Genomic DNA, 22,059 nt, shown 5'->3' with positions numbered 1-22,059 from the left:
AGAGATGTTTTGTTGCAGCTGGGGCAGATAAAGACGTCTGGGAGGTCATTCCTCCTCTGGTCACTGCTATGGATGTACAACCTGTCTGTCTGTCAACATCTTTATAAATGACTTGGATGAAAGGATTGAAGAGATGCTCATCACATTTGCAAATGATACCAAACTGGGAGGCGTAGCTAATGCCGCAGAAGACAGAATCAAGATTCAATGTAACCTTAAACAGATTGGTGAACTTACAATAGGGACAAATGTAAGTTTTTGCACTTAGGCAGGAAGAACAAGCTGCATAAATAAAAGATGGAGGACATCTGGCTTGCCAGTCCTACATGTGAAAAGGATCTAGGTGTCTTAGTAGACCACAAGCTTAACATGAGACAACAGTGTGAGACAGCAGCAAAAGAAAGCTAATGCTTTTCTAGGCTGCATCAACGGAAGTATAGTGTTCCAATCAAGTGAAGTAATAGTCCTTCTCTATTCTGCCTTGGTTAGGTCACACCTGGAGTACTGTGTCCAGTTCTAGGCACCACCATTTAGGAATAATATTGACAAGCTGGAATGTTTGCAGAGGAGGGTGACCAAGGGCTCATTCAGCTCACACCTGGAGTACTGTGAAGAGGAGGGCAACCAAGATGATCAAGGGTCTGGAACCCAAGCCCTATGAGGAGCAGTTGAAGGAGCTGGGTATGTTTAGCCTGGAAAAGAGGAGACTGGGAGGAGATATGATAGGCATCTTCAAGTATCTAAAGGGCCGTCAGATGGAAGTAAGCTTCTTTTCTCCTGCTCTGGAGGGTAGGATCCAATCCAATGGCTTCAAGTTACAAGAAAAGAGATTCCTACTAATCATCCGGAAGTACTTTCTGATGGTAGGAGCTGTTTGATAGTGGAACGAACTCCCTGGGAAGGTGGTGGACTCTCCTTCCTCAGAGGTTTTAAAGTTGAGATTCCTTCATTGCAGGGATTGGACTAGATGACTCTGGAGGTCTCTTCCAACCATACAATTCTCTGCTGGAGTGTAGGCCACTGAAGCTAATGCCATAATGAATTTGTTAGTTCTGAAGGTGCCACAAGGCTCTTCATCGTATGCACATTCATGGGTGCTATGCATATCTCAGCGGCTAACAAAATAGATCAGTTATTGCTAGCAAAGCATTTCAGCTTCTGCCTTCACATGGTGCTGGAAATAATCTCTTTTTTGTTAGTCTCTGTAATAAATATACGACGTTAGTGATTCACGGCATCCTACCACGATCCAGCGTGGGTGGCGCTGTGGATTAAACCACAGAGCCTTGGACTTGCTGATCAGAAGGTTGGTGGTTTGAATCCCCGTGACGGGGTGAGCTCCCATTGCTCTGTCCCTGCTCCTGCCAACCTAGCAGTTGGAAAGCATGTCAAAGTGCAAGTAGATAAATAGGTACCACTCCGGCGGGAAGGTAAACGGCGTTTCCGTGCGCTGCTCTGGTTCTCCAGAAGTGGCTTAGTCATGCTGGCCACATGACCTGGAAGCTGTACGCCAGCTCCCTCGGCCAATAAAATGAGATGAGTGCCGCAACCCCAGAGTCGGCCACGACTAGACATAATGATCAGGGGTCCCTTTACCTTTACCTTACCAGGATCCAGAGCAAACTTTCTGAAGTGCTGAATAAAACTTTTCAAATCGTGTATACACACACGCACGCACGCACTGTGTGCTACTAGTGATCTCCAGCCCTAGTTTCAAGAGGCGGGGGGATCCTTTCGGATTTAAGGATCTGCAGCTGCCAGGGCTTATGGCATCCGGCGCCTCTGGATCTCCCAGCCCGGAGGGAGGGTTGCGCGCGCGCGTGAAAGGCGACTTTCCCCTTTTTCCTTTTGGTTTCCCTTTAAATGGAAGCCCCGCCCACTGAAATTGACACAGTCCTCCTCAGCCGGGCCAATGGGCGCCTCGGATGCGTGTTCTGTTTGTTACAAGTTTCACACAGCTCGAAGGCAGCGAGAGGGGAGCGTGGAAGAGAGAAAAAGGAGCCGGGCCGGGTGCGCGAGGGAGGAAGAGCGCGTGTGCCCAGGAGGAGCGATGCTGGCCAGGGGCTGCCGGCGAAGAGAGTGAACGGCATGGCACGTTAGACTCGCTGCCATGAGCGGAGCCCCGGGCCTCTGCAGGGAGAGCTCGCTCATCTCTCCCTAAGTTCTTGCTGCTGCTCCGCTTTTGCCTCTCTTACTAAGCCCCGCTATAGCTGCTCCTTTACCTCGGCTGCCTCTGCAGCCTGCGAAGCAAATGAAAGGATTTGCTGTGTAATATCTATATACGTGTTGGAAGAAAAGGAAGGGGGAAACAAAAACCAAAGACTGTGCGTGGCAGTATTTTTCATCAACAAAACCCAGACCCATCCAGGCTGTTGTCTGGAAGGAAAGGGGCGCAAGATCGAATTTCTCTCTGCTGATCCTGCCCTCTCCAAACTACAAGTTGGGTGTACCTGAAGTTGCTGAATGCAAGCTATTCTGAGTGCCTCCAAGCGTGGCGGCGGCGGCGGCAGCGGCAGCCGATCTAGATGTGCGTGGGTGCTTAACTCTTTCCCGGCTCTCTGGATTTGTACCATGCTCAAGATCCTCACGAAGAAGCTCAGGAATCAGAGTTTGAATGAGATCCAGCCCTTCCAGTTAAAGGTAAAAAAAAAAAGGGGAGCGCGGAGTTGGTTGTATATTCCAAAGCACGTCTCATTTTTTATTTTTGCGTTGAGCTGTACTGATTGCAGAAACTCTATACTGTATATTGTTAGCATGGCCAGGGCTCGTTTTTTCCCTTTCGCATCCTGCTCGTGGCACGAGTTAACCGTGAGAGCTGCGTATGCACTTGAATAAGGCCTGTTCCTTTCGAGGGCCAGGTTGTCTTTGTCCACACAGCAGCTCAAGGGATGGAGGAGGCCTTGCACTTCCTTGGACAGCCTCGAGCCTCGAAAAGTGCACTGTGTGGATGCAAGGGTTCTTAGCAAAGTGCATATTTTGTGTGTTGCGGATTATATTTGAAGGGAGACATTTTTTGAGGTCGAGAGTGGCTCCTGCAAAGAGAGGGGGCTGTGCCACTCTGAAAATAAATAAATAAATAAAACATTTGGGCAATATTTAGAAGTTGGTGAAGTGCTTTGCTAGGCACGGGTTTTGTCTGTTTTAAGTCTGTAGATATTTCCGAATTACTTGAGAGTAAGCATATCTCCACCCCCCCCATAAAATAAAATAAAATAAAACACAGTGGAAATTACTTGTTGTGGCGAAACATGTTTAGGATTGCATGCCCTTAAGAGCAAGCCTTTGAGCTCTGCAGGACTGACTTCTGAGTAAACATGAGTGGATCAGGCCGTACCTCTTACCTGCCCCTTACGGCTCTCTTTGTTGGCAAATTACTGAGCAAGTTAATTCATTTTTATGGACTTGCCTGTGTCTGTCTGGATATTGTCAGGGAGTTCATAAAGGCTAGGGACTCCAGACACATCTGCACCATATGCTTGCCGCACATTGCACGCACATTTATTCAAAAGCTTCTCCCAAAGATTCCTGGAAAGATTCCTGGAGAGCCACAACTCCCAACACCCTTAACAAATGACAGTCCCCAGGAATTTTTGGAGGAGACCATGTGCTTCAAATGTGGCCTCCCTCCCGTCTGCAGGGCCAGACTTCTTTTCCTTCCTCCCCCCCCAATATAACATTTGATTAGGGCCCAGGGAGCTGTGGGTGCTCTAGATAACCCTCAGCCAGCACAGGTGTGCTGAGAGATGCAGTCCAAAGCATTTGGAGGGTACCATGTTGGGGAAGCACTTCCAGACTCCACAGTGAACTTGGCCATGCTATCTGAAGTCAAAGTCTCCAGGCATCTCTAGGAGAGCAGTGTCTGGGTAGGAGCTAGCTGGGGGTAGAATTGTGACTGCCTATTCTGAGCAGTGTTGAGGTCCGCCCTTATACCTTGCATGTGTGGGTCTAGATTGGCTTTCTAGACCCAGCGTCTGTCAAGTTTTTGTGCCAAGCTTTGGTTTTAAGCAGCTGTCCTGAAGGAATTAGCACAAGTTCTTGTAAAGCTGCCACTGCTGCTTCTCAAAAGAACACAGTTGGAGAGGAAAAGGCGTTGGAGACTTGCACAAGCTGGAGAACAGAAAAAGTTCAGCATTTGTTCAAACTTGATTTCTTTCCCCTCTTCCCTCCCCCTCCAGATAAATATGTCTTGGAATGGGGAATATATACAGTAGGCCTCTGGTTCTTAGTATAGCTTCTAGTTAATAGCACTGAGTCGGGCTTGGAGTGTTGAAGCAAACTTCTGAACATAGGCAACTGGAAATTAGTAACTTTTGCTTTTTTTAAAAAAAGCAGATGGAAATAATGATGCTGCCCACTTCATAAAGGGACACAGTAAAGTATACACTTCTGAGAACAAAATGGTGCCTGATGTTTAAATGTCTCTTCATATCCAGTGCTTGTGGGCTAGCTGGCATATTAATATGTTTTGTTTCACTTGGATAAAGGATTGCAGTCCTGGATTTAGGTAAAGGTAAAGGGACCCCTGACCATTAGGTCCAGTCATGACGGACTCTGGGGTTGCGGCGCTCATCTCGCTTTATTGGCCGAGGGAGCTGGCGTACAGCTTCCGGTTCATGTGGCCAGCATGACTAAGCTGCTTCTGGTGAACCAGAACAGCGCATGGAAACGCCGTTTACCTTCCCGCCGGAGCGGTGCCTATTTATCTACTTGCACTTTGACGTGCTTTCGAACTGCTAGGTTGGCAGGAGCAGGGACCGAGCAACAGGAGCTCACCCCGTCACGGGGATTCGAACCGCTGACCTTCTGATCAGCAAGTCCTAGGCTCTGTGGGTTAACCCACAGCGCCACCCGCGTCCCTGGATTTAGCTGGTAGTAAATACAATTTTGAAAAAATATATGTTATGGGACAGAATCTATAATCTCTCTTGGGTCTGTTTCATGGAGGTGTGCCCCAAAGTAACTACACTTGTACACAAAAGTCAGTTTATGGGGTTGTCTCTCTCACCTGAGCATCACAAAAAGAATCATAGCCTAGGCTATGATGTTGCAAGGTTTGGTGTTAGCAGCTGCAAAAGTGAATGGTTTGCAGTCTTCAGAATGGCCAGAGGAGTAGAAAGATTGGTACTCCTTCACACCCACCTATAGAAACACTGAACTTTTGACAACGTGAGATTTTAAAATAAGGACAGGACCCTTGAATCAACTGGTATATTTGCATGGGGGCAGCTGTATTGCTACCTGATTGCTATGCAAGAGGATAGACTATTTGATGCCTCTTACACGCTTCTGGTTGTCCAACCTCAAGCTGGTCTTGGATATCTCCAAGATGTAACCTGCAAAAAAGTAACAGATATTAGGAACATGTCTTGACTAACTTTCTATAAACCAATACCCGGAGAGAGAGAAGTGTGCCTCCGAGGAATAATCTCATGTAATCTGAAACCTTGAGGGCGGGTAGACTGCCACCATCCTCCTCTCCTAACACCTGGGAATACATGCTTGTATTCGCATAGGGGAAAGAAAAATATAATAAGCATGAGCCATGAGAAAGTATGCATGGTTCAAAATCTCTCTTTAGAAATTCATGTTTATATACTTGGCCAAAACCTCATCCTGGAGCAGTTAACTCCATATGTTAAGTTTCCCCGCATTCGTGTTTTGAAGTCATGTTTGTCTTTGTATATTCGTTCTTTCTCTGTCCTAATAGACAACTGCTTAAACAGAAAGCATGGGTGACTGTGTGATCCCCAAAAGTGCAAAATGTGAGCTTGGAAGTATGGTCCAAATCTCCACTTGGCCATAAACTTGCTGGTGGTGTTAGGAAAGCCGCTCCCTTTCAGTCAGAATGGTTGTTAGAATCATCTAGGTTACCTTTCTTCAACTCATAGCTGCCAACCTTCCCTTTTTTTGTGGGAAATTCCCTTATTCCAGCGCCGTTTCCTGCTGCTATCCCAGATTGTTAGATATCCCATAGACTGTCCCCAGGACAGGTGAGGCTGCTGATCCCTTATTTTCGAGGCTGCTGATCCCTTATTTTCAAATCTGAAAGTTGACAGCTATGCTCCAACTTGGTATGGTCCAGATGTTTTGGACTACAATTTCTGTTGGCCCTGGGAGCTGTAGTCTAAAAACATCAGGATACAGCCCTCCTCCAAGAGTTGTAAAGAGGACAATGAGAGCATTTGAGGGGGGAAATATGTATAAATGTCACTGTTCTTGCTGCTTTTCCACTTTCCATCACAGTGGAGAGCCTTCTGTGTCTGTAGTGGCTCCCTGCATGTTTTAGCACCCCAATTTTCCATTGATACAGAACACTCTCCATCTCAGACACTTGTGTTCACAAGTTGGAAGGTGATGAAGTTGGTGGTGGAAGGGGTGGAGCTAGCACTCATCCAGACCGCCCCCCTCACATAATCCCATTGCTCTCCTTGCAACCCCTTAAGAGGGCTTAGGTTTTATTAAAGATAGCACCCCCATTAATCTGTGCCTCCATTCCTGCGAGGTCATTCTGCAGCCATGTTATCCTTGTGTGAACTTAAGTGGCATAATTGGATCTCTATGCTATCTTAAGGTGTGGATGTTTGATTCCTTGATCCTAGGGCTCTGGTTTATCACAGTGTAAAGGGAGTTTTCCTGAGAAGAGGTGGAGGGAGAGTTGCCAGGGTAGTTGTAAACTCTTATCCGTGACATGACTGCGCCAGAAGACAGCCTGTTTCCTTATCCTTGCAAGAAGGAAGAATGTTCCTCTGCCCTTGTGTCAACTGTTGGGTTGAGGACCAGTGAGCAAACATTATTGAGCTAGACACAGCTCCTCCTTTTTTTAACCTTGCATGGTTCCACCTCTGAGTTCTGAAGCAGGAGTTCTGGGTGCTGCCTGTTGGCTAATTGTACGTGGTGCAGTTCAAGTGCTTGTTTTTCTCAAGATAGGGATCATATATGCAACCGTTGCTAAAACCACCCTGTGTAAATGGAGAAGTGGGTTGGTTAAATCCACCCAAACCAAATGGGCACAGACCTCTGCTGTAGATGGGGAGTGACAGATTGGCAGCCGCTCTTTAGTCTTACAGATGTTTAACAATATTTCTCCGTGCTATGGATTTAGGCAAGTAACAGCAAATTTACAATTATGAGAGTGAGCAAACAAGGAAGAAAACCAATGCCAATCCACAGTTGACTATGTGACAGAAAGGAACTTCCCATGACGATCTGTTTTCTTGGTCTGTACCCATTAAAAAACACACACTCCTTTATCTTCCTTTACTTTTTCTTCCTTTGTCTGATCTCTCTTCACTTTCTTCTCAATTGGCTCTACTGGCCATATGCATGTATGGCAGTCCTTCAGAAAGGGTGTCTTCCACCACTGGCATGGTGACCCAGATAAAACTCACCATGACAGCAGTTGAGAATTACGGTCTATGACCATAAGAGGAGCAGTGCTGGATCAGACCAGTGGTCCATCTAGTCCAGCATCCTATTCTGTCTGTGACCAACCAGATCCCTGTAGGAAAATTTGCAAGCAGGACCAGAGAATGAACACTCGCCTTCCTGTAGTTTCCAGCAACTGGTACTCAGAAACATTTCTGCTAGTAGCCATTGATAGCCTTCTCTAATGAATCTGTCCATTCTTCTTTTGAAGCCATCCAAGTTGGTGGCCTTGACTGCCGCCTGTGGGAAACTAGGTTCATGTTCCATGACTTGAATAGCAAACATGGTGCCTTCTAGATGTCCTTTGACCACAACACGCATCATTCCTGATGATTGACCATCCTGGCTGGGGCTGATGGGAGTCAGAATCCCAACAAAATCCAGAGAGCACCATGTCAGCTACCCCTGGCCTACTCCATAATTTGGAATAGCTTTGTCAGGAATGATTGGAACACTGGCTCCTGCCCACATACTAATTGGACACAAGCTTGGAAGGCAGCACTTTCAAGGTTAACATCTTAGCTTGGAGACTCCCTTGCTGTAAACTGTGACCTTTCTAACCATTTACAGCAGTTTGGCTCCCTGTCTCTCCCAATTCCCAGTCTGCTGAACAATCCTTCCTGTGCAGTTTGTTACTTGGTTCATTTGCAGAGTTGAACAGGATGCTTGGGAGTATTGTTTGGAGAAGCAAGAGTATTCAGAATTTTCTTGTGGTCGGTTGTGCAGTTGTTGCTTGATCTTTCCGCTGGGCTCTAGGCAGCTTTCTCACTCAGCTGATGAAAGTCTTGCTCAACAGGATTTGTTTCCATCCTCCCATCTCCCAGAGAGGCTATTTCTCTCACCCTCTTCCTTTTGCTCTTCATCTGTGTTCTAGTTTATTCTCACCCCCTCCTGTTCAGAAAACGAGTTCCCTTAAGAGGAATACTTCCTCCCTCTTTGCTTCTGTTGGATGAACTTGGGGACTAATTTTAGTATTGCACTACCTGTAAACAGTACTGGAGGCAAGGCCCAGTTCACACACCGTTAACTGTTGAACGGTTGGTGTTAAACGGCAGCGATTATAACTTTTATTTACTCTATCTGTTTGACTGTTTTAACAGTCCGTTGTTCTCTGAGCACATTGCCTTTGTTGGGCAATACGTAGAAGTAATGTTGTCTATGGCTGCATCAAGCATTTAGTGTTCTGCTTTTCAATCTGTAGGAACTTATGTAAAGTAGGGAGTATAGAATAAGAGAATCAGAGAATGGTAGAGGTGGAAGGGACCACGAGGGTCATATAGTCCAACCAGCTGCTGTGCTGGAATCTTTTACCCAACATGGGGACCAAAAGCCTGCTGTTCCCCACCCACCAACGCTCCATCCACACAATCTGAGCGTAACTCACGAAAGATCCTACATAGGCAGCGTTGATTCATAGGTTAGGCCAAGTGCACATGTGCAAGCTTTGTTAGCGGAAAACTAATATAAAAATAAAAAACCCTTTATTTGCCCCACCCAACGAATAGAGCCAATATAATTGCCCCAGATAGTTATCTTAGGGCTGTTTTTATTACATTGGAGGCCTGATCATGAGAAAACAATGATGCTGGCATCTTAAACAAGAACTCCCTAGGACCCTTACCACCAGCTTAACCTGCTCAATAAATATTTGTGCTCAGCATGTTTCCTTGGCAAGAGGCCAGCTCTTCCAACGGTTTTCAGCGACTTCCCACTGTTCCCTGGGCCCAGTGCTGGATTTACGTATAAGCTAAACAAGCTATAGCTTAGGGCCCCACTCTCTTGGGGACTCCAAAAAAAAATTTAAAGGAAAAAAACCACTGGATGTTCATTTCCTAGATATAATATAAAAAACAAATAAAATCAAACTTACATACAGTCAGAGCTTAATAATTATTTCACTATTAATATACTTCTTCTTAATTGTTACTATGATAAAATACATGTTTTGTTGTGTGCAAATGGCTTTAGATACTTATTAGGTCCATAAATTACCATATAGCATATATTCAACACAAAAAACAGCGACAATTTGTTGTTGACAAAGGACAGCTGGACATATAAAGGGCCCCATTACCTTCAGTAGCTAAGGGCCTCATCAAACCTAAATCCAGCCCTGCCTGGGCCACACAGTCAGAGATTCACAGCTGTTGTGGACTACAATTCCCATAATCCCTGATCATTGGCTGTGTTGCCTGGGGGTGATGGGAGTTGTTGTCTGTAACATCTGGAGGGTACCATCTTGGCTACCCCAGATCTAAACATTTAAATTAACTCGCCTTCCCTAGGCTTGTAACTCCTTTTTCCCCTCTAGACTTTCCAGCATGCACTTTTATGGGGAAATGGCACCCCCAAATTGTGATTGGAGGAAACTTGGGAATTTTCCAGCCTTGAGCAGAGACAAGGAGTGAACAAGGCTGCAGCAGCAAAGCCCTCCAGCTACAGTCCAAGTTTCTTCCTTAAATAAACACAGCTGCAGCTTTTTGCTGAGACAAAGCCGATAGCTCAGGGAATCCTGTGAACAGTAGTAGCATATTCCTGATCCAGCACATGCGTGCTTCTGGATAGCAGCCTCCATCCTATTTGTTTTCCTTTCCCATTTCTGTGCAAAAGTGTGTACTTAATATATTGGTTTTCTTTGACTAAGCCACATGTAAGCAATTGCATGCACACTCTCTACTTTGAGCAATGTTTATTTAAAGGTTCTGGGTGCCTTTGTATAAGAGTAATACTAATTTTTTATCCACCCAATAGACCTGAACACCTGAGGCGGTCTGCAGTGAAGAAGGCCGCATTTCAGATATTTGGGGATTTTGTCACTTTGGGCTTTAGACACTAACGTGAGCACCTTGAATTGGGCCCTGAAATGAACGTGTGGCCAGTGCAACAGTTTTCAAACATAGATTATGTGAGATCTAAGGGGACCCGAGCTCTTGAAATAGCATCTCTGTTTGGAAAACCACTATTCTCTGGGTTCTGGCGTGATCATTCAGCTTAGCTAAGATCTATATTACACTATGGCAGTTTTATTTGTTTTATGGCTGTCTATAGATTCTTGGGGATTTCATTCTGGTGAAGGTGATAGAATTCTTGGCTATCCCCAGGTCATACAGTTCCCATGGCTCTCCAGGGAGATGGCATAGATATTATTTAGTTCAAGCAAATGTTAAATCTTGTCCTTCAAATTCCACCCCCCGCCAAGCTGCTGACATGACATAATAAAAACAACAGGACAAGAATGAAAAAACAGATAAAAGTGACTTGCAAAACTGAAGCAGCAGTGGCAGAAATAAAACATTCATTTAAAATGCTTGGGTGGGTGAGCGTTTTTTTGAAAGTTATTTTATTTTTTATTAATAATCAAAATAAACCAAAGGTAAAGAGCATAAAGAAATACTGTTAACAGCAGGTTGAAAGCTGTTATGTTTAAGGATGAGACATTTTCATTGATTTAATTTGGTGTTGATTACATACACATATCCACTATTACTAGCCCTCGTTGTTCCTTCAAGAAAAGTAATCCTATTTCCTTGTCTGACTTTAGACTGAACCACTTCATGTTCCATTGTCATATCCAACCAATAATAGCAAGTTGCCACCTGATTCTTTGTTTTGCTTCATTGCAAACTATTTTGATTGCTTAATAAAGTTCTAAGAAAAAAGAAAGTCAAATATAAATGTGATGCATGCCTTAAAAACACACCAAAAAACTGCCGAAAGAGGACAGAATGCATGCGAAAGGGACCAGGGTCAGAATTACACTGATCTGTGCATGCCTGTTTTATATTAAACTATTTCCTAATGTATTTCTCTCCTAGATCTCCTATCCCCCGAGTGATGAGGAAGACAGTGATGACTCTGAGGGAGAGAACCAGGAACTTGCTCAGATTGACAAAGGTAAGCTGGGAAGCACGTAGGGTGCAGGGCTTACCCACTATTGATCTGCAATGCCTGCATGCTCTATCAACTCTGTTATATGTAACTTCCACCATATACTCCTCCTTCCATTGACCTCTTACTACACAGAACTTTTCCCAAGTTTGGTAGCTCTGAGACTGCAAAATGCGCCAAGGACACATAAAGTGTGGCTTGTTTATTACCTCCGTAGATTTCTCAGGGCAGTAACTCCATTTTTATCTTTGTAACAATGGAGGTAGCCTGGGCTGTATGATGGTGGTTGGACCAAGGCCCACTCAGTGAACTGCATAGTTGGGTGGAGTTTGCAGTCCTCCTCGCTCGTTTTGCTGCAATGCTGCACTGAGCTAAGCTGAAGCCATGGTTTGGCTTAGTGTGCCATCCAAAACAAGGCTTGCGGTTTAGCTGTCTCCAGGCTAACCATGAGCGGTGACCAAGGTTTGTCCCATGGCTTACAGCCCGTGCTTCATCTGGGAGAGGTAAACCCTAAGTGGGGGTTCAGACGACACCCCAAGCCTAACTGTTGCTTGGTTCAGTGCAGTACAGCAGTAAAATGAGCAAGGAGGAGCGAAGCAGCTGGGATCTGCTCTCCTGAAGCCAGAATATTCACACCATGGTAGACCTCTATCTGCATTGCCACTAGTATACTTTATACTTTTTGTTTAGATTCTTCTGGCTGATGAGCTGCTTCCTTTACTCTTTCAAATGTGGAGCTTGAATCTCTGTACAGGAAACAGTGTGGTGTTTTGTAAGGTATCATATGGGACGGAGGTGGTGCTGTGGTCCAAACCACTCAGCCCCTTGGGCTTGCCGACCAGAAGGTTGGCGGTTTGAATCCCCATGATGGGGTGAGCTCCTGTTGCTCTGTCCCAGCTTCTGCCGATATAGCAGTTTGAAAGCATGCCAGTGCAAGTAGATAAATAGGTACCCCTGCGACAGGAAGGTAAACAGTGTTTCCATGCGCTCTGGTTTCTGTCACAGTGTTCTGTTGCACCAGAAGTGGTTTAGTCATGCTGCCCACATGACCCGGAAAGCTGTCTGTGGACAAACGCCAGCTCCCTCGGCCTGAAAGTGAGATGAGCACCACATCCCCACAGTCGCCTTTGGCTGGACTTAACTGTCCAGGGGTCCTTTACCTTTACCTACCTTTGTAAGGTATCTATCAAAGGCGGCAAGAATATATTGTCTGTGATCGACAACCCATAGTGCAATGGCTTTGATGCAGATACTTGGCCATGAGATACTGATGGCCCAACCATGTGTTACGAAATATAAGTCCACGTACTTTGCCACTTTGTAGGGGAAATACATTGCACGAAGAGTCCTCGTAGCATCATATGTTGGAAATGCAAGGTAGATACAAAACATCTGGTACTGCTTGTTGGCACCGTGTAAAAAATATAAAATGCCAAGTTTCTTCTAACAATAATTCTGTGCCGTATGCATTTCTGCCAAGTTGGGGAATGTTGCATTACTGTTCAAAATGGCATTTGACTGAACCTTTCATTTGCCATTCTTTTCATACCGTTTCCTTTATGGTTGCGGTTGCTTGAAATGTTACGCTATTTTGCAAGTTCAGTTGGTAAAAAGAAGGCAGGATGTAAGTTCTAAAATAAAACAAATAGCTAACCATCTTGTGTTCAAGTTTCTACTTGACTTCTTCCTCTACCCAACCTCTCTCTCCACTTTAGATATGCATGTGGTTTTCAAGAATCAGCCATGCTCTTTAAATGTACAGTGGGAAATAGGAGCTCAAACAATGTATGAGGACCCTACAGGCACCCTGGTTATGGGTAAGGGTAGTGAAGTTCAGGGGCAACAAGAATGTGTCTGTTGTATGTATATTGGGTGGGTGGGTGGAGAGCCTTGGGGAACCTCAATATTAAATTAAAAAATTATATTCAAAAGGGATCCCAAAGGAATAGACAAAGGTTCATAATTACAGAATGGTCGAAGCTCAGTATTCAAAAGGCTTGGTGTCTTCACTAACACCCGCAACTCTTGTCTCTTCTCTCTCATTGTATTAGTGCTCAGCTCACTTTCTTCTGCCTCTGCAAAGCTCTGCTCTGAAGGTATAGTGAGCAAGTTGCTGGGTCCTAGAAAACCAGCTGGACCTTTCCTTCTCCACAAATGAGCCTTGATTTCAACAGCTGTTGCTTTTGCAGGAGAGTCACCAGTGGGTTCTTGGAGACTGGCCAAAGTGGGGTGTGTGTGGACATTATTATTATTATTTATTCAATTAATAAATAACCTTTCCCCACCTCCCCTTCCAGGGTCCCTGGTGAAGTAGTCATTTGATGGGAAGGAGGGATACTGGCGTGGTCAGTTTCCCATCATGTGACAGCCATGACAGAGATCTCTTCAGTCACTTTTTTAAAAAATCTACTTCTGCAGAGAGAAGACGGAATTGCACCTTGACCCCCCTGGCAACCAATCAGCTGCAGAACCAAGAAAACCAGTGCTGCAAAGTACGAGCCCATTTTCCTCCTGGGCTGGACCGCCACAGCTCTGAAGAGGAGCTGGAACGTATTAGCTGTGAATTTGCGGCCGAGAAGCGAAAGTGGTCCCAGGTCAACAGGCTCTCCTGCTGCGGCGACAGCTGCAATACCTCCTCCAGCGACGAGGAGGTGAAGAACTTGTGCGGCATGTCGTTCCGGCCGGTGGCGGAAGTGGCGGACGGCTTGCATGCCACCCCTAGCCCAGTGCTTTTCAGTGCCTCCCCTCCCAAGAGACTCCAGCCCTTGGTACGGACCCCGACGTCCCGGCCTCTCATCTTCACCAGCGTCGGAGCCAGCTATGAGCAAGCGATGCCTTGTAAGCGGCACCGGCAAGGTTATGGAGACAAAGTCGGAAGGCCCAGCCTTGACCTGGAAAAAATGCAGCAGGTAAGGCCATGTTGCGTTGACAGTCAGTTGGCTGATCTACGAAATATTCTACGAATGCAGTTAGAATCTGCAGAGCTGGAAGCGCCTCTGAGAGCCATCCAACCCAACCCTTTGGGTTGAGGAATCTCAACTAAAGCATCCATAAGAGATGGCTGTCCAACCTCTGCTTAAATACCTCCAGTGAAGGATAGTCCACTGTCCACAGTGAAGGGAGTCCGTTCCACTGTTGAACAGCTCTTACCGCCAGAAAGTTCCACCTGATTTGATTCCATTTGTAGTCAGTTCACAGTTCACGAAAATAAAGCAGCCTGTTGTGACAGTAATACATATAGAAAGGTATACAAATGAAAAGCAAAACGAAAAGAAAATGGCAATTCAACCATTAAGACTTCTTGTTTAAAATTTACATTTACGTTAAAAAATGAATGTTAAAAGCTTACAAATAGGCCAATCAACCATATTATGTACTTTCTTATTCTGTACCTAAACCCAACAGGTCTGGGAGGCCACTTGCAGTCCTCCTTCTGGCTGAGGCTCCCCTAGGAAGGCTCCCGGGTCTGGGAGGTGGGATGAGGCAGGTGGAAAGACCCCCTCCCCAAGATGGCACACAGAGTTTCTCTGCCAGTAGGCTCACAAATTATGTGGTAGAATAATTGCTCAGACTTTCCCTCCTGCAATGAGGCGCAATTGGAACTGCTTCGACTACCCTGAGCTCCCTTGCTCCCAAGAACCCAATAGGCTTTATTCCCAGGGATGGGGAACCTCTGGCTCACCAGATGTATCTTCACTAGATATCCCATTGTTCCTCATCCTTGGATGTGGAAGCTGGGGCTAATGGGAGTTGAGGAGCTCAAGAACATCTGAGGAGCACCAGAAGTTCTCCATCCTTGCTTTAGCTCCTGGTGGTCTAGTAACTACCTTCTGCACTGCGTGAAATCTTACTTCCTGTGTTCACTTGCCAGGGGTTCTGTTTTTTCCTGGCCTTCTTTCCTTTCTGGAAACGCTTCATGTTCTCAGCCTGTTGGTTTCATTGGCCGAGGCCACCGGTGTCCCATTGCCTCGCTCATTGGGCTTGGTGGCGTATTGTTTGCCTGTAATCAGTTGGAGAAAGCAGCTGCCCCATCTGCTTGTCATGCTAGGCTGCTTGTGGTGCCTTTGCAGAGGAGCGTTTGCTTCAGTGTGCATGTTCCTTTGCATTTGGCTCTCTTCCCACCTCAGGTCCCTTTCCATTTTGTTTTTGTCTAAATGGGACTGAAACAGCTTGGCTTGCGTACAAAGGCACTGATACATCTACAGCGTATTCAGTGGTCTCTCTTCCACCCCTTGATCGCTGTCCTTGGGCAACGTCCTAATTATACCCGGGACATGCTGCCAGCCGCATGCATTTTAATGAGGCCTTTGTCTTCATGTCCCAGAAAGCCCAGGGCCGCTGCTTGCTTCTGGATGGAGGGGGCAGACTCTTCTTTTCAGGGGAGCCTATGGGGAAGTGCTGTAGGACAGGAGGCAGATGGTGTGTGTGTGTGAGAGAGAGAGAGAGAGAGAGATCAGACAACTTGTTTTGGTTGACTTGAGGTGATGGCCATTACAAAGGGACGGAAGAGAACTGAGCACCTGTAGTTGTCATAGTTACCAGTTTCTTTCCAGGCCCAATTCAAGGTACTCACATTAACGTTTAAAGTCCTAAACTGTGTAGACCTCAAACACCCAAAATACCATTTCCTTCCCTATAGACCCTCTCAAGTGTTAGTATTGGCAGAGGGGACTCTCTTGGTAGTTCCACCACCCTCAAAAGTTCAGGTTGTGGTGGCAGAGAGCATTCTCTGTGGCAACTTCTAGGCTGTGCAATTCCCTCTCGACAGAGGTGCATCTTACAGCTTCAGTACAGTCGTACCTCGGAAGTCAAACGGAATCGGTTCCAGAAGTCCATTCAACTTCTGAAATGTTTGGAATCGAAACCATGGCTTCTGATTGGCTGCAGGAAGCTCCTGCAGCCAATCGGAAGCCCCATTGGACGTTTGGCTTCCAAAAGAACATTCGAAAATCGGAACAATCACTTCCGGTTTCCGATCATTCGGGAGCCAGAACATTCGACTCCCAAGGCGTTCGGGAGCCAAGGTACGACTGTATATAGTTTCCACCATATGCTGAAGATGCATCTCTTTGCCTTGGGCTTTGACACCTGAGAGAAAGATTTTTAAAGGACCCAGCCCATTCCTGTGACTACCATTTGTTTTTAATGTTTTTAATATTGGATTTTAAATGGGTGTAAGTAACCCATCCTGGAACCTGATGGTGGAGAGTGGGGATTAAAGGGACTCAATAATGACAAAAATAAAGAAGTAATAAATTGTGTAGAAGATGACGTTTTGAAAGCCACAACTTGTGATACAGGGGAAGAGAAACTTTGTCACCTTCTGGAATTTCTCTTTGCTGTTGCAACTCTCTTCAAAATTGCAAGAGGACGGTCTCCTTGGCATGTGGTCAGTGGGGAGAGGAAGGAGCAAAATTCCAGAAATTCAACAGAAGCCCTGGTGAGCGCTTGCTCTTGCTCTTAACAGATGAAGTAGGCTGGTCTGATCTTGCAGTATAAACAGATGAAGAGGAGTCAGAAGAGTTAGATTCAAGGGCCTGTAACAGGTAGCTGTAGCATAGCCAGATTAACAGAGAGTTGTAACCCTCCCCATACCAGTCATATTTTTAACAGGATCAGCAGCAGGGTTACTCTTAAAAGCTGCAGCAAGCGGGTAGGACCCAACCAAACCAATGGATTCAAATAACAAGAATGGAGATTGTGACTAAACATTAGGAATATATTTCTTATGGTAAGATCAGTGGAACAGACCACCTCAGAAAGTGGTGGCCTCTCATTTCTTGGAGGTTTTTAAGCAGAGGTTGGATGGCCATCTGTCATGGATCCTTTAGGTGTGATTCCTGCATTTCAGAAAGTTGGACTAGATGACCCTCTTGAGGTCCCTTCCAACTCTACATTTCTATTATTAATAATACAGAAAACACCTGAATGTGTTTAAACAAACAAACAAAAGCAAAGACGATCTAGTCTGCCTGGCCTGTTTTCTACTTAATGTGCAAGACTTTAGTGGTAGGGACTTGTGATTGCTTTCCTCCAACAGGAACATCCAAAAATGGTATTTCCCCATCTCATTCTCCTAAATGGCTAGGTCAGGCCTGCCTTGAGCTCTTCTGGGTTGGTTGAGGAGGAAGAGAAAAGGTTCGGCCCTCAGATCATAACAGAACTGTTTAATTTTGAAGGAGCGGATCATGGGAGGTCAGGAAATTGGAGGGAGGGAGACCACAACCTTCTTATGGATCGAATGCACACACATATATATATCTCAAGCTAGGACTCAAAGGTGTGGGGAAAGTGCTCTAGTGCTTGGGTGCTGCTTGTGGGCCTCCTTTGGGGATCTGGTTGGCTGCTGTGAGAACATAGTGCTGGTCTAGATTGGCTTTTGGCCTGCACAAGTGGGATGTCCCATCAGATGGAAGGAAATTACAGTGGTACCTCAGTTACAGATAGATAGCCGTGTTGGTCTGCCATAGCTACTGGAAGGAAATTTTTTTTTTTGTTTTGACAGTGGTACCTCAGGTTAAATAAGCTTCAGGTTACATACGCTTCAGGTTACAGACTCTGCTAACCCAGAAATAGTGCTTCAGGTTAAGAACTTTGCTTCAGGATGAGACCAGAAATTGTGCTCCGGCGGCGCAGCGGCAGCAGGAGGCCCCATTAGCTAAAGTGGTCTTCAGGTTAAGAACAGTTTCAGGTTAAGTACGGACCCCCGGAACGAATTAAGTACTTAACCTGAGGTACCACTGCATTGGTTAATTGCATGAAAATGATACAATTGGAAACTTCTGAGGAAAGCAGTCTTGACTCGCTAGCACTGTCCTGTAAGAGAGATCCCAGCATCTGGCAATAAATAATACTTCTGAAGCTGAAGCCATCAGGGTTTTGTTTTTGTTTTGTTTTTAATGGAATTGGCCTGCTCACTGGAATCTTTCCCGGCTTTGTGGCCACCTTTTGACTCTTGAGCTCAGCAGCCTGGTAAGAGGGTATTAGTTTTGGGCTGCTGCTCTGGCTGTCTTCCAGAAGGAAAGGTCACGCTGACAGCCCTTGCTGCACATACTCTGGCATCCGGGTGGTGCCAGAGTGGTGTGTCCTCCGTACTTTGAGGGTGTGAACACTCTCCAACCTGCTCTGCAATTCACTCAAATCACTCCACATACAGTGCTCCTTGTTTTAATCCACGTAAACAATGTGCCCATTCTTTGGAGTGCTTGTATGTCAGTATCCACAACTGCTTGGGTTAGACTGAATGTGTGCTTGTGTGCCAAACAAGCTGTTAGCTCTGTTTGTTAAAGCCATGGGGAATGCAGCTAGAGATTGGGTTATCTCGATGACTTCAGAAATTAGGAACGGCTGCTTCATCATTCAAGCAAATGTTGGCAAATGAATTATTGGGAGAGTCCAAGCTTCCTGTCCTAAATCTTACTGGTGCCAACCCAGCTGGACCAGTAGGGCTGGTGTAGTATGTTCACTCTGGCATGTTAGGTCTAACATTTCATGTGCATCCAACTGCAGAACCCAGATCTTCAGGGCAATCCTACAGAAGTGTTCCAGGACTACTTTTATTATTATTTAAAAAAACAGAAAACCCTTTTTGCTTGGCAGATGGTGTTTGGCTTGGTTTTTTGATGTACCTGCAAGTTTCCCCCGTTCTGTTTTCCTGTGATCAGTCAATGTAGGAAGTGAGAAAGATGTGACAAAAACCTATGCAAAACAGATTTCCTAAGCAGTGGTGTACCCATGAAGGATAAGCTTTGTTGTGGATGTCTCCATGATCCTGGGCTTCTTCCAGGGTTGATGGCAATACTTTGGGATCAACTAATACCCGGTGGCAGCCCCTAAATCAAGGATGGGGAACCTGTGGCCCCCCAAATGTTGCTGGACTACAACTACTATCAGCCACAGCCAGCATGGCCAATGTCAGGGTTGATGGGTGTTATAGTTCTGCAGCATTTGAAGGGACATAGGTGCCCCATCCCTGCCCTAGATGCATTTCTCAGAACTACCCATGAGACAGGATAGATTCCTACAAATGGTGCCTATGTATCTGGCTGGTGAAGTCTATGTACTTCAAATGTGTGTGTGAAGGCTCCTGTCAAGTGTGAGCCAGTCTTATTGTGTTCTATATCTTGTTGCTGTTTTGTAATGCTATGAACTGCCCTGATAGCTGAGATAAAGAGGCACAATTTAAAATGAGATGGTCCTTTACAAATGAGTGGAATATTTAATACGGAATTGAACCCAGCTATGGAAAGTTTCTGTTGTCTGTTGAAGAACCTATTTATACACTGGAAATCTGGCTCCAATATGCTCGTCTATAGTGTTTGTTGTAGAAGTCATCAGGAGTTTGGGTGGATGTGAATTAATGAATGGACTCCTTATATTTACATACAGAAACTTTGGCAGGCGTGTGTGTGTGTGTGTGTGTGTGTAGGGATTTCCTCAAGCATTTGGCAGTCGACTTACCACTGAATGACTGACTTCTGTGTGAGAGGAGATGGTGCTGAAGACATTGCAAGATTTCCATTTATTTTCCCAAGCATACAGCCTTTTGTGAAGATGCCGTTGTCACAGGGAAATAAAAAATGCAGAGTGAGAGCAGCTAAACATTGTTGGTAAGAGTGCTATGATCTGCTGATGTTGAAGGCAAAATTCCCATTCACCTCTCTCAGGGGCACAGTTTCTTTCAGAATTTATAATGCCCGCTGTGTTTCGTTGACAGAGATTCTCTCCTCTGGTATACCCTGTCATAGCTCACCCATCCCAGCATTTGGGGTTGAGATGACACTGAAGTGCATAAATCACAAGTTTGACTATTATTCTTGAGAACTCATAATGCTTACCTTTGATGTGCGAGGAACATTATGACCCTGAGTTCCTCTTTGATTCTGATTTTTAACCCAAGCCGTAGAAGAACTTACTCTAATTAACCTTGCAACCAATGGCTGGAGGGCGAGCTCTGCCTTCCTCCCCCTGAAAGTTGCACTTTATCTCTCTCCTTTGTCCACGGTACACGAAATGTGACTTGGGAATAAGAAGCCCTTGGGGGGGGGGGACTGAAACATCCCTTGCACATACACAAACCCATCATTGGAGGGAGGAAAATGCAGCCATTTCAAGAGGTTCGGAGCTCATGGGGGCAACAAATATGGGCACTCTTTAACAGAAGGAGTGCTACCTTATGATGGTTCTCTGCAGTTGCTTGCTAAGGCCAAACCTAGTTTGAATTGAGTCCACATCTATTTGTGACAGCAGAATCTCCCATTGAAGGAGCTTCTGGAGTTTGTCTCCTTTGAGAAGCACAGCGCTACACCAAAGCTATTTTTAAGGCCTAGTAAAACAGGCTCCGAATACAGTGGTACCTGGGTTTACGAACTTAATCCGTTCTGGCAGTCATTTCTTAAACCAAAACTGCTCTTAAACTGAGGTGTGCTTTCCCTCCTGCCACCGTTCGGCTTCCGTTCTTAGACTGAGGTAAAGTTTGCAAACCGGGACACTACTTCCAGTTTTGCGGAGTTCGTAAACCGAACAGTTCATAAACAGGGCTGTTCTTAAACCGAGGTACCACTGTATGTAGCTGACCCCACTACCTGGCATCAGGCATAGTACAGGCAGTCAAGCAATTAGCTGGTGAGCATCAGGGAGAAAACCCTCTCCAATCGCAGCCGTTTAATTATATGTTGCGTCAGTGGATCAAATCACTGGAGAGCGAGATCCCTTTATCCCATTAGCCCCTCTATGGCTCCCGTGGGCCCCTGTGTGTCATTCAATATGTACGTGATGCTCAGTGGGAACAGGATAGCAGAGATGGAAACTGGAGAACGGCGGGATGGTCCATGATGTTTCCTCTTTCTAATTATTATTCTGCTGTCATCCTCAGGAAGCTCCTAATCATATTAAACAGACTCTTCACCCCGTTCGTCGTCTTTGCTGATGGTTCCAAACAACGCTGCTTATTGATGCAAAAAGCTGACTTGTTTGCATATTATACAAATGAGCCTAATACGGCAAAAATAAACATAGCGGCATGTGAAGATTGACTGCCTCTTAGGCATTTATGCTGCTGTGCTGTAGGATCAGCCTTTCCCAACCTGGTGCCCTCCAGCTGTTTTGGACTATAATTCCCCAACATCCCCAGCCAGCATAGCAATGGTGTGGCCTGGAATAGGAATGATAAATTTAATCTGTGTGGGAAAAATGCCTGCTGGAGGGTACCCCCCCCTTTTTACACAATTTAATTATTGTTGAATAAGAGTATTTGCTTGCATTAGTTATGGTAGAGGCTCTAGGAAATAATTAGGGATGTACTAAATGGGCTAAGGGATGTGGGTGGCGCTGTGGGTTAAACCACAGAGCCTAGGACTTGCCAATCAGAAGGTCAGCGGTTCGAATCCCCGCGACGGGGTGAGCTCCCGTTGCTCGGTCCCTGCTCCTGCCAACCTAGCAGTTCGAAAGCACATCAAAGTGCAAGTAGATAAATAGGTACCGCTCTGGCGGGAAGGTAAACGGCGTTTCCGTGCGCTGCTCTGGTTTGCCAGAAGTGGCTTAGTCATGCTGGCCACATGACCCGGAAGCTAGCTGTGGACAAATGCCGGCTCCCTCGGCCAATAAAGCGAGATGAGTGCCGCAACCCCAGAGTCGGTCACAACTGGACCTAATAGTCAGGGGTCCCTTTATCTTTATCTTTATAAATGGGCTAGTCCTCACAAAGGTTCAAAATCCCCCTTTGCAGTAGCTGTTGTAGGGAGGATC

The 22,059-nt window shown here is 45.7% G+C and overlaps 1 protein-coding gene and 1 long non-coding RNA gene across 8 annotated transcripts in view; both read left to right on the top strand.

The window, feature by feature from the left end:
- The window catches only part of LOC310758390 (uncharacterized protein), a 65,885-nt gene that overhangs the window by 4,267 nt on the left and 39,559 nt on the right, over positions 1-22,059 (top strand). The window contains exons 1-5 of one of the 7 annotated variants that reach the window (XM_083604624.1): positions 1,941-2,640; positions 11,241-11,319; positions 13,365-13,409; positions 13,503-13,542; positions 13,732-14,222. In XM_083604624.1, coding sequence (XP_083460750.1) covers positions 11,260-11,319; positions 13,365-13,409; positions 13,503-13,542; positions 13,732-14,222 — 636 coding nt within the window. In that variant the 5' untranslated portion in view covers positions 1,941-2,640; positions 11,241-11,259. Of the gene's footprint in view, positions 1-1,773; positions 2,641-11,240; positions 11,320-13,364; positions 13,410-13,502; positions 13,543-13,610; positions 14,223-22,059 lie in introns of those variants that run through there. The other 6 variants (XM_083604625.1, XM_083604622.1, XM_083604627.1 and 3 more) reach the window with 6 other exon arrangements.
- LOC310759258 lies at positions 19,220-21,345 on the top strand. The gene is made up of 2 exons (XR_014546289.1): positions 19,220-19,922; positions 21,188-21,345. It is a non-coding gene; the product is annotated as an uncharacterized lncRNA (long non-coding RNA).

The sequence above is a fragment of the Podarcis filfolensis genome (genome assembly GCF_964270895.1).
Source record: "Podarcis filfolensis genome assembly, chromosome: 3".
Lineage (NCBI taxonomy): Eukaryota > Metazoa > Chordata > Lepidosauria > Squamata > Lacertidae > Podarcis > Podarcis filfolensis.
This window is presented reverse-complemented; position numbering and strand designations above follow the sequence as displayed.